General features: G+C 51.3%; 1 protein-coding gene across 1 annotated transcript in view; it reads right to left on the bottom strand.

The window, feature by feature from the left end:
* Positions 1-12262, bottom strand: part of BMP7 (bone morphogenetic protein 7) — an 89813-nt gene that overhangs the window by 26463 nt on the left and 51088 nt on the right. Inside the window, exon 3 of the mRNA XM_068566084.1 lies at positions 1629-1777. Coding sequence (XP_068422185.1) covers positions 1629-1777 — 149 coding nt within the window. The remainder of the gene's footprint in view (positions 1-1628; positions 1778-12262) is intronic.

The raw sequence follows: 12262 nt of genomic DNA, 5'->3' as shown, positions 1-12262 counted from the left end.
GATGGGAAAACCCTAGACGTCCATCCCGGGTGGATTGGATGTGTTACTCTTGGTGGTAGTAACACAACGAAAACAACGACAACAACAACTCCTTTCATTTAGGGCGTGTGTATTACGAGCCGGGCCCTGTTCTCAGCCCTCACTACTCAAAGCACTGTCCAGGGACCGGCAGCCTCTGCATCACTTGGGGGCTGTTTGGACCACAGCCTCCCATCCGTCCCAGACCTGCTGAAACAGAATCTGCATTTTCGCAAGAGTCCCAGGGAATTCCTTTGTACCTTCGGGCGTTATTTTTAAAACTCTTCCTGTATTAACTCACTCATTCTCAGAACAACCCGATAACCCAGGCTCTCTTATTACCCAAGGGTTGGAGATGAGGAGCCAAGGCTCTGGGACGTTAGCGAAGTTGTCCAAAAAGTCACACAGTGAGTGAGCGGCAGAGCTGCGTCCACTCCACACGTACACAAAGACACAACAGCCTCTAAAGACTAAGGAAGCTCTTTAACAGCGGAGAAAAGACCAACCTCCGAGATACGTTGTCTGGTGAAAAAAGCAAAGCGAACAACACTGTATATACTATGATAGTATTTGTGGGAGGAAAAAAAAAAGGAAAGCGGAATCTATATGTAATTGCTTAGATACCCAGAAGGCATCTCTGAACAGAAAGACACCCAATAACGTGGAGATAGCTGCCGCTGGGAGGTGGAACTCAGCAGCTGGGGGAAGGAGGTCAGAGGGAAACTACTCACTGTTGCACAGGGCTGTAACTTTTGAATTTTGAGCCAGGAACATGTATTACCTATTCTAAAATAATTCTTTTGTAAACTGGTATAAGGAAGAAGTTACCCACCCTAAAGGCATCCCCACTTAATAAGAAATACGCTTTGGGGAAGGAGAGATCGGCACAGCCGGGCCCACCCAGGCCCCGCACGTGCTTTCCTGTCTGCCCTTCTCAGAAAAGATGGGTGTGGGGCGCGGGGGAGGTGGTGGGGGAGGGCGGGCGGACAGCGCATTCTCCAAGTATCTGGGACTCAGCACCACATTCAGTCTCTTGGAAGAAGGTTAATGCCTCGAATCAGTGCGGTGGTCCTTAACCGGGGCAACTGTGCCCCGCATGGGACACTTGGCAACGTCTGGAGACATTTTTTGGGTGTCACAAGTGGAAGATGCTATCTATCTATCTAGTGGGTAGAGGCCGGGGGTACTGTTAAACATCCAACAATGCCCAGGACACCCCAGGATGTCCTGTGTCCTGAGTTTGAGGAGCCTGCATCAGCACGTTCTATGTTCGGGCATCACCGGAGGCTCAGCTAAAGTGCAGGTTCTGATGCAGCAGGCCTGGGACGGGCCAGAGAGTCTGCATTTCGAAGAGGGGGAGGCCACCCATGCTGCTGTGAGCAACTAGGCCTCACCCAACCCAGCTCTGGCCAACTGTGTAATCATCTTATGCAAAAGGGGTAGGGACTGCTTTCGTTTTGGATCAAAAAGCTGGACAGTAAGTACTGATGGGGGAGGGGGCAGGGGAAGCCTGGTCCTGATGGAGACGAGCACGTGGACCGCCGAGATCCTCCTCGAGGCCACGGCTGCGGGCCGCACCGGCACGAGCTGGCGTGGCGGTGGGGACTTACCATCCAGAGTCTCCACTGAGAGCTGCAGGCCCAGGTTGTGCCGTGGGTTGACCACCCAGTGGTTGCTGGTGGCCGTGATGTCGAACACCAGCCAGCCCTCCTCCGAGGCCCAGAGGGTGCGGCTGTCGAGCAGGAACAGGTCCGACTCCCTGCAAGAGAGGAGAGAGACGCAGGCTCCGGGTCAGCAGGTCATGGCTCGGTCCCCCCATCAGCCAGCCAGCCACTGACGGACAGGAGGACCTTGTGAGGCGGGGGAGCTGGCAGGAGGTCTGTCAGTCCCCCCAAAGTGGGTTCATCAGACCAAGAGCCAGCCATGGAGATCCCCAGGTAGCAGCCGTGGTGGGGAGACGGAGTGCAGAAGAGGTGTAAAGAGATACGTGCAGGAGACAGGGAGCTGCTACGGGACAGATGCGCCCTTCAGATTCGTTAGGGGGGATGCCAGTGAGACAGAGCACAGGAAGGCAGCAATTTCACAGCCTCCGTGAGGCCGGAAGTCTCAGGGAACAGCAGTCCCCTTTCGTTGGCTTATTCACCACTTGCCAGGCGCTGTCCCCAGTGTGGTACACACATTCTCATTCAGTTCTCACAACCCTAAGCTGTGGGAGTACTATCATCTCCCATGAATCCATGGTAAAACCATGACATGCCCAAGGTCATGTAGCCAGGAAGTTGCTAGACTGGGGGTTTGAGCCCAGGCAGCTGAGCACCAGTGCAGACGCTCCTCATTTCCACACTGTGCAACTTCCTCATGAGCCCACCAAGTGTTAGGAGGTGGACCCCCATGCAGACTGACATCATTAATAGAGGGAGTCCTTTAATTCTCTCTTCCTCAGATTTGTAGTAGCCAAATGGGTAAAACCACAATTGACCTTGTAGTGGATGGAGGATGGATGGATGGATGGATGGAAGATGGATGGATGGATGGATGGATGGATGGATGGATGGATGGATAGATGGAAGATGGATGGATAGATGGATGGATGGATGGATGGAAGATGGATGGATGGATGGATGGATGGATGGATGGATAGATGGATGGATAGATGGAAGATGGATGGATGGATGGATGGATGGAAGATGGATGGATGGATAGATGGAAGATGGATGGATAGATGGATGGATGTATGGATGAATGGATGAACAGATGGATGGATGGATGGATTTTTACATTCCTAGGTAGTAGAATTCTAGTATGTAAAATATCTTAATGTCTCTTTTGCACTTTTAATTATAAGGATTCAAAGTTTAAATATTTTGAGCCCTTCGATAGTCAATTAGGATATTTGAGCTCCTACACTGTACCAGGCTGTGGGTCCAATGATGAACAGCACCCAACCAGCTCCTGCCCCAGGGTACTGACAGTCTCTATCATACCTGGAGGGATCTAATTTTCCTGGGAATTCAGGTGAATTTTCTCTGCTCACACCTTATCAGATGTACCAACTACTGATTGAGCACTTACCACCTGCCAAGCCCTGGGTTGAACTGCCTGCCCAGATCATGTCACTGAGTTCCTACAATAACTCTCTGAGGTGGGTAATATTAACTGTACCACTGTGCAGGTCTCAGAACAGAGGCTCAGAAAGGCAAAGCTGTTTGCACAGGGTTACACTGCTAGCACACAGCTGAGGCAGGCCTGGAACCGAACCGGGCCCCCTGTGAGGCTTGCAACCATACAAGAAGAGAAGGTCTTCCGGAAGCTGCCTTTGCTCAAGTGTCGTTGTCATCATTTAAGAGCCTTTGGCGAATTAAACCCATTGTATATAACTCACTAAGCCATCGGCCGAAGCGAGCAGCAGATACCCCCTCCTTGAGATGAGGCACAATCTCCCTAATGACCCCATCCCCTGCTCTCCCTCCTAAAACTAGTGCTGACCACCCCCTTCATCTTTCCTGTGTGGTCTGGAGACCTCCAAGTTTGTGAGATCTCTGTTGCATCATAACACATTAGACATTTACCAAGCATATTAAAATGTACAAGACTCAGAGAAGGCATGCATGCAGAAAACAAATTGGTAATGTTACCCAGCGTCTCAAATTTACTTTCACTCGGAACCCAGCGGAAATGTACTGGGAGATTAACGGGTCACTCAGAGAAGTCTACACAGGGTGGAGAGCCAGGCTCAGAAGCAGACAGGAGCCAAGACAGCTGAGAGGGTGCAGGGCTGTCTCATCAAGGCACAGTTTTTGGGAGTGACGGAATGAATTTGAGCTGTATTTCCCTCTTTGACTCTCTCCATCCAAAAGTCTGAGGGCAGAGGATCTAGTTGGCCTCGTCAAGTCCCTGCCCCACCCTTGGCCACGGGAGGGCTGGGCACCCCACTCCACGGTGATGGACAACATCACCAGGACCACAAGATGGAAACAGGAGTTATCCCCACCTCACGCCCCGCAAAATCCCACTTTTTAAGTGATACTCAGTAATCGCCAGATCCCAATTCAGAAAATGCTGAATTACATTATGCCACGCACGTGAACGAGATACGACTTCTGATCTTACGGCCAGCAGAATGGAGCCACACTACAGGACAGTGCATTGTCTCTTGACCAGCCAAACCGAAGTCCCTGGTGACTGTAGGACACTTGCTGCCTCTGTAATACAGAGAGAGCGGGGGGGGCAAGGACGTCTTTTTAGAGCCACAGAATATTTTGAGGACACTTTGACTTTCATGGCCAAACTGAATTAAAATAACGAGACAATCTTTCATGATCCGTTTACTTCTACTTCTTCCCAGTGCCTTTTCAGAGGTAGTTTCAGAACTGACTTGGGGGGACGTCCACACAGATTTTAAACTTCCAAACAAGAATTTCCACTGTCTTCATCTCCAATCTGCCTTGATGGCTTTCCTGGCTATGGAGATTACCAAGACTGTCAACGAACCAGTTCGCTGCTCTCGATAATTAACAGATGAGAGAAGAAACACCAGTCCGAGTCAAAACAATTCCCTCACTCGCTCAGGCTCCCAGGGCCCCGGTAGGAAGCCTCTATACCACAGCACAGAAGTCACAGACCTGGGTGGCGACTTCGCTGGAAAATTATTTGCCGGAAAATGTGACCAGATATCTGGATAGGCCCTGATGGACAGTAAAACAATGAATAGCAACTTAGGGAATGGAATTGGGCCTTTGAACAGTGAACGCCTTGCCAAACGGTACTAAACGTTCTCTTATTACAGCCGGGACACCGAGGGCCAGATGTTACAGGCGAGCGTTGACTCATCGTGAATCAACATGCGTGCGTGTGCGGACTCCCTCTCCTGAGCCCTAGTTCGCAGTTCGTTCCGGGCTTGCTGGGAAGAGCCGAACCTTCGTGGAAGGCATCGGGACAGGAAAGCCCTGTCGAGGCGGGGGGAGTGAGATGCTAACACAGACTCTGCTTTGAGACAGAAAGCCCAGCCCCAGGTTGGCCGCGTGAACGGGACAAGGGAGCAATTACCCAGCAGCCGCGTCCAGACTGACGGCCGGGGAAGTGGGAATGTCTTGCTGCCACCTCCAGCACCTTATTCGAACACAATGGTTCTTACAACTGGGAGGAACCAACAAGCCCTTTGTGATGTTTTTATTTACCATGAACATACTGGCCTCCCTGAAGAGCCCAGGTGACAGCAGAGGCAGAACGGCTCAGGGTGGGAGCCCCGGGGAACCTAAATGCACTCCTTCCCCTTTCCCACTGCTAAGAATCTAGGTGCTTTCCATGCACCAGCTCCCTGATCTCCAACAGTCAGGTTACTGTTCCCATTTTATAGATGAGGGAAGTGAGGTTCAGCGAGGGGAAGCCAACTGCCCACATGGATAAACCTCCTAAGTGACAGGGGCTTCCCTGGTGGCGCAGTGGTTAAGAACTCGCCTGCCAATGCAGGGGACACGGGTTCGAGCCCTGGTCTGGGAAGATCACATGCCGCGGAGCAACTAAGCCCGTGCGCCACAACTACTGATGCCTGCGCGCCTAGAGCCTGTGCTCCACAACAAGAGAAGCCACCGCAATGAGAAGCCCGTGCACCGCAACAAAGACCCAATGCAGCCAAAAATAAATAATAAATAAATTAAAAAAAAAAAAAACCTTCTAAGTGACAGAACCAGGATACAGCGTCGGAAGTGTGACCTGAGGACTTGGTACTTAAGCCCCATCACCTCCTTAACTCACCCTCTGGCCAAGGGACAAGAGACCCAGGAGGTTGTTCAGTGCTGCACGATGCGTGTTACTGTCACAACATTGTGTGGAGCAGAGAAAATACTAGAGGGGCGATGACGTCCAGGTGGCAGGGAACAGAGAAGGCAAGCAGGGCAAGCTAGCTCATTCCGGAGCCTCACTTTCCTCCTCTGTAAAATGGAGAGAATGCCCTCTTCTTCAGCAGCTGGGGAAGCCGAGTGAAGACTAGCATAGTGACAAACTCCCACGGCTCCTAGACCATCGCTATAGTTACTACAAGTCATGTAAGTGCTGGTGTACTGTAGGAAATTGGACGGTAGGAAATTGGATGATAGGAAATTCTGTTGGACAGTAGGAAATTCTGGGATGGGAACTTTATCTATGTTGGTCCCAGTCATTACATGACTGCCCAAGATCCATGGAACAACAGACCACATATCCATTCAAACAACGTTCGCCTTGGACTCCAGCACTCATCAGACAACTGTCTCCAGATGTTCGCAGTCGGAGATTTTCTGCAAATATGGCCATCAACAATTCCTCCTCTCCCTCCCCACATGCAGCTCTCTCATAAATCGGGGAGGAGGTCTGCTCCCACCTCTGATGTCTGCACTGACCACCTGACTTGTTGTGGACTCAGTGGCAGGGAGGCCCTGCCATGTCCAGGAGGAAGACGGAAGAGGCTTAGCAGATCTGCTTCTGCTGCCCACTGCACTGTCAACTCTGACTCTTCTGTGGGAGAGATGACATGGAAGGGGAAGGGGCAGAGGCTGCGGAGGAGGGGGGGTCTATGAGGGGAGAGAGAGAAAAGCCAAGCCAGCCCTCAGCAGACATGCCATCTAGGGTGTTCCAGCCCCAGCCAAGCTCTCAGCTTCATCAGGGACTACAGCAGACGCTACCAAGAGTAGAAAAACTGCCCAGCTGAGCCCTGCCCAAATTCCTGAGCAATTAAATGATTGTTGTTTTAGCCACTGCGTTGTAGGTGGTTTGTTCACCAAAGAGATAGAACCCAAACAACAGTCACACTGTTTAGAACAGAAAAACCAAAAACAAACCATCTACTGAGAGGGACGGGTAAAAACAGAGGGTGTATCCAAGCGCTACACAGCTGTGTCAAAGGACCATATAAATCCATACTTCTTGACAAGAGGGAAACACGGTATTAAGTAAAAAGGTGTCATAAAACAGGATGTGTAGTATGCAAATTTCTGGGAAAATACAATATGCTAAGATTGGTTAAAAAAAAAAAAAAGGAAGTAGAAAATTTGAGTCACCCAATATGCACTAACAAATTGAAATAGAAGTAAAAGGCCTTTCCCCACACCCAGATGGTTTTATACTGTATTTTTACCATATTATCAAGAGATAATTCCTTCTGGACTTCCCTGGTGGCGCAGTGGTTAAGAATCCGCCTGCCAATGCAGGGGACACGGGTTCGAGCCCTGGTCTGGGAAGATCCCACATGCCGCGGAGCAACTAAGCCCGTGTGCCACAACTACTGAGCCTGCGCTCTAAAGCCCGCGAGCCACAACTACTGAGCCTGCGCTCTAAAGTCCGCGAGCCACAACTACTGAGCCTGCGTGCCACAACTACTGAAGCCCGCGCACCTAGAGCCCGTGCTCCGCAACAAGAGAAGCCACCGCAGTGAGAAGCCCGCGCACCGCACCAAAGAGTAGCCCTTGCTCGCCGCAACTAGAGAAAGCCTGTGCGCAGCAATGAAGACCCAACGCAGCCAAAAATAAAATATATACATAAATAAATAAATTTTTTAAAAAAAGAGATAATTCCTTCTTATACAAATTGGTCAAGAAAATGGAAGAGGGCAAAGTAAGAACCTGTATTGTAAAGCTAACATGTTATTGATTCCAAAGATGGATAAGGCCAATTTGAACAGACATTTCTTTAAAGATATACAAATGGCCAGTGAACATATGAACAGAGGGTCAACATGATTAGCCATTAGGGAAATGCAAATCAGAACTACAGTAAGTTAGTACTTCACAGCCAGCAGGATAGCTAAAACCAGAAACACAGACAATAGTAAGTGTTGGCCAGGATGTGGAGGAATTGGAACCTTCAGACACTGCTGGTGGGAATGTGAAATAGTGCAGTGAATTTGGAAAATAGAACGGCAGTTTTTTAAGAGGTAAAACATAGAGTTACCATATGACCCAATAATTTTACTACCCAAGAGAAATGAAAATCCTATACATGAATGTTCATAGCAGCATTACTCATAAGAGCCAAAAAAAATGGAAACAACTCATATATCCATCACATGATGAACAGATTAAACAAAACATGCTAAGCCCATACCATGGAATACTATTTGGCAGTAAAAAGGAACGAAGCACTGACACATGCTACGACATGGGTGAACTTTGAAATCATTATGTTAAGTAAAAGAAGTCAGACACAGAGGACCACATATTGTATGATTCTATTTATATGAAATGTCCAGAAGAGGCAAATCCACAGAGACTGAAAAGATTAGTAGTTGCCAATAGCTGAGGATGGGGAAAAATGAGCGGAGGCCGGCTGCTAATGCGTATGGAGTTTCCTTTGGGGTGGTGAATATCATCTAAGATTAAATAGGGTAACCTTAAATAGCACAGCTCTGAATATACTAAAAACCAATGAATAACATACTTTACAAGATTGAAATGGATGGTATGTGAAATATATATCCCAATAAAGCTATATTTTAACGAGTGAATAAGCCCAAAATATAGAGCACAGTGGCATGATGCTAAGAATTTTTTTAAGGTTAACACACCTATGCGTGGAAAGCCTAGATGCACATACTCGGGAGCTGCAGCGACAATTCCCCCTGGGGCTGTTTCTCGCCTCTACACACACACACATCGATGTTGTCGCAAGTCAGCAAGCACAGTCTATTTCTGAAAGAAGTGAGATAGTACGAGGTCCACGTTGTTTCCATGTTCTACTGCGTCTGTGGAACAAACACAGGCAAGGTGGCTGGCCTGGCTTCACCCCCTCTTCTGGGTGGGGACAGTTCTGCCCGTTCCTCCAGGCTCACAGAGGCAGCCGGGCTGGGGAACAAACCTGGTCTTCCTCCTACTCATGCTGCTTCCGATGAAAGGAACAGCAGGAGACCCAGAAGGCAGACTTCACCCCTCCTGAAACCCAGCCTCCCCCAAAGCCCTGCTCTCCGCGAGGCGTGAACCGCCAGTGACCCCAACTCCGTGGCAGAAGGGGTGTTAATATTTAACCACCGGCCTGGGGACACAGTGCTGCTGGGGCTTGCGGGCTCCTCCTCCCAGGGACACCATGAGAGTGGCCGAAATCTAACCCATGGGGGAAGCAGGAGGAAGCCCACACCATCACCTGACCTAGTTTCCAGCATCTCAGCCCACCTTCCCCTGGAAAGTCCGAGCACAACGGAAAAGTGGGTATTTTTAAATCTCCAACGTGGGAAGGTGGAAAGTCCTTTTGTTTTTTTTTTGCCCTCTGGCTCCTTAGAGACTATTTAGAGACTGTGATCTCAAGGGCCTTCGCCCACGAGCTTCTCCCGGAGTAGTAAGAGCCCCACGCAGAATGCAAGACGCCACCCGCTCCGACCAGGGCCTCAGAGACATTGTTAATGCTTTGCATACACTCGGCTCCCAGGGAAACAGCCCCGGGACTGAGAATGGAAGCCTGGGGATTCCTCTGGCCCCTGGGGTTTTCCAGGCAGGAGCAGGACCCATGGGAACCGGATTCCCACGGGGCCACCCAGTGCCCATTGCCTGGTCACCTGGGACCGTCCCTGTCCAGTCTCAGGACCCAGTTTCACTCTCCTTCCCCCCGACCCTAGAGCGCTGTAGGAAGGACACCGCCTTCCACCTGCCAGTGGGGCCCAGCAGTGCAGGGTCTTCACAGCCAAAAAGGACCTTGGAAATCTACTCCGGATGCTTTAATTTCCAGCCCGGAAGACCAGAGTCTGGTGCACAGACCGCTGGTGGCTGCGTGGGAATCAGAACCCAGCCCTGGGCCTCAGTCTAGGCCAGTGTGATGGAGGCCGAGACCCAGCTTGACTCCCTCTGGGATCCCTCAGACACAGCCCATCACCGACAGGGAGCAGACGCAGGCTGGGGTTTGGAAGGGCCACATTCGGAGTCACCCAAGGTCTCTCCAGGAGGCCTCACTGGTGGCAGGGGGCATCAGCACCCCAGCTCCGCATCCTGGGCACCTACTGTGCGCCAAGCCCTTGAGTGACATTCTTTCACCTAATCATTCCTCTTCCAACCAGGTAGACATAATCACAGCCCCTACTTTATAGATGAGGCAACTGAGCTGCAGGGGAGTTAAGACAGCATCCTCAGCTAGTGACCGGCCGGCCCCCTGACCGGAAGTGACATGAAGCACATGGGCCCATTCTTCACATCGGTGCCCCCAGCCAAGAATCCCTCCCTGAGGTTAGAGGAGGTGGAGAGGATCCAAGAGAGAATGTGGCTGGCCCAGTGCCAAGGCTCCCCCCAACACCATCAGAAAAAGGGAAAAGAACTTGACATTACGTGGTGTGCGGAATGATACCCCCTCAAAGACATCCACATCTAACCCCCAGAACCTGTGGATTACACGGCAAAAGGGATTAAATCAAGGATTTCTGAGATGGGAGATTACCCTGATTATCCAGGTGGGCCCCGTGTAATTACAAGGGTCCTTATAAGTGAAAGAAGATGACGGAAGGGTCAGAGAAGGCGACGTCGGACAGAGCAGAGGACCGAGTGATGTGACTGCTGGCGGGGGCCACCAGCCGAGGGGTTCAGGTGCCTCTAGAAGCTGGAAAAGTCAAGGAAACAGATTCTCCCTAGAGCCTGCAGAAGGAAGGTAGCCCTGGAGACATCTCCCTCTTAGCCTAGCGAGACCCATTTCAGACTTCTGACCTCCAGAACTAAAAGATAACAAATTTGTGTTACGCCACTAAGTTCGCGGTAATTTGTTACAGCAGCCAGAAGAACTTAAGAATTTCCCTCCTGAAACACACTCTGAACACCTCCTACGTCTCAGGAGTTCTGCTGGGAACCAGAGGCACAAAGGCAGCCACAGACGGAGCTCTGGGTCCATGGGCCATGGATGCATCCCATCGTGAGGGCAAGTCAACCCTGACTAAGTGGAATGGAGGAGAGGAAGTGCCCTCTGGGTGAGCAAGACAAAGGAAAGCACTGGATTTGGGGGGGTGAGGCTGTCCAGGGAGGACATTCCTTGGGAAGTGTCTCCTGAGGGAGGCCAGAGGGGTGAGCAAGGCCGGTGCAGCCAAGAGGGCAGGAAGGGCATTCCAGCAGAGGGAACAGAATACACAAAGCCTCATGAGAGAGGCTACCGTGGAGGGGGTGCAGGTACTTGGTGAGCACAGAGGCGTGCGGTGGCACGGAGCTGCAGGGCGGCCTGGCCACGGGAAGGTTCAGATGCTGGGAGAACTGGGAGGCTGGCAAGAGTTTTAACCAGGGAGTGGAAATAACTGGCTTTGGGCAAACTCTCCCTCACCCCTGCTCTGACCCTCACCCTGTGGCTCTTTGGGAAACTGCATGGCTGGACATTTTATTTCAAAACGCTGCACGTTGTAAACCGCTTCTGGGTCTCGAGAACGTTCCTCAGAAGGCAGCGAGTGATGGAGAAGCCAGAGCTTTCCCAGGCTAACATGATGTCACGGAGCGGGGCAGTCATGGCGCTGCTGAGGCTGAGTCAGGCTGGGAAGCCAGCAGCCCGCTGTGCACCTGGAGACAGCCCAGCCTGCAAACACCAGCCCTGCAGGGAAGCCGGGAAGGAGATCAAAGGAGCCGGCAGAGGAAATGGGGCGTGGCTGTCATTTGCCTCCCGGGTCAGGCAGGACCCAGCCCAGGTCCTGGCACCCCACCTGGGGCTTCAGGGAATGCCCCACCTTCTTCCAAATCACCCAGACAGTCCCTGGTGTCCCCGGGACGGGAAGATGAAGTCAGAGAGGTCCAAGGCTTTTTTTAAACACTTTTTTTTTTTTTTTAAGGCTGCACCTATCCAGGAAGACTAAAATTAAGTCATTTGGGGAGAAAGGTGGAAAAATACACAAAGAAGCACAATATTCTCCTCCCGCAGCCAGAGCACGAGTCACCAGCCCACAGCTTCCCTGCCCCAGGACCATCTGCCTGTCTGTCTGTCTCTCCCTCCTCTCTTCCCTTTCCCATCCTCCACCTGGGCATTCACAGAAGGGTCAAGAACACCCCTGTCCAGGGTCCAAGAGGCCTGTGTCACTGGAGTCAGGGAGCAAATCAGCAGCTGTTAAGGCCTGGGTCTCAATCTGTCCGTCTGCAAGAGGAAGGATTTGGAGTTTATCAAGGTCTCAAAAACTGCTTCCCGGGCTTCCCTGGTGGCGCAGTGGTTAAGAATCCGCCTGCCAATGCAGGGGACACGGGTTCGAGCCCTGGTCCAGGGAGATGCCACATGCCGCGGAGCAACAAAGCCCATGTGTCACAACTACTGAGCCTGCAGTCTAGAACCCACGAGC

The sequence above is a fragment of the Eschrichtius robustus genome, chromosome 16 (assembly GCF_028021215.1).
Source record: "Eschrichtius robustus isolate mEscRob2 chromosome 16, mEscRob2.pri, whole genome shotgun sequence".
Classification (NCBI taxonomy): Eukaryota; Metazoa; Chordata; class Mammalia; order Artiodactyla; family Eschrichtiidae; genus Eschrichtius; species Eschrichtius robustus.
This window is presented reverse-complemented; position numbering and strand designations above follow the sequence as displayed.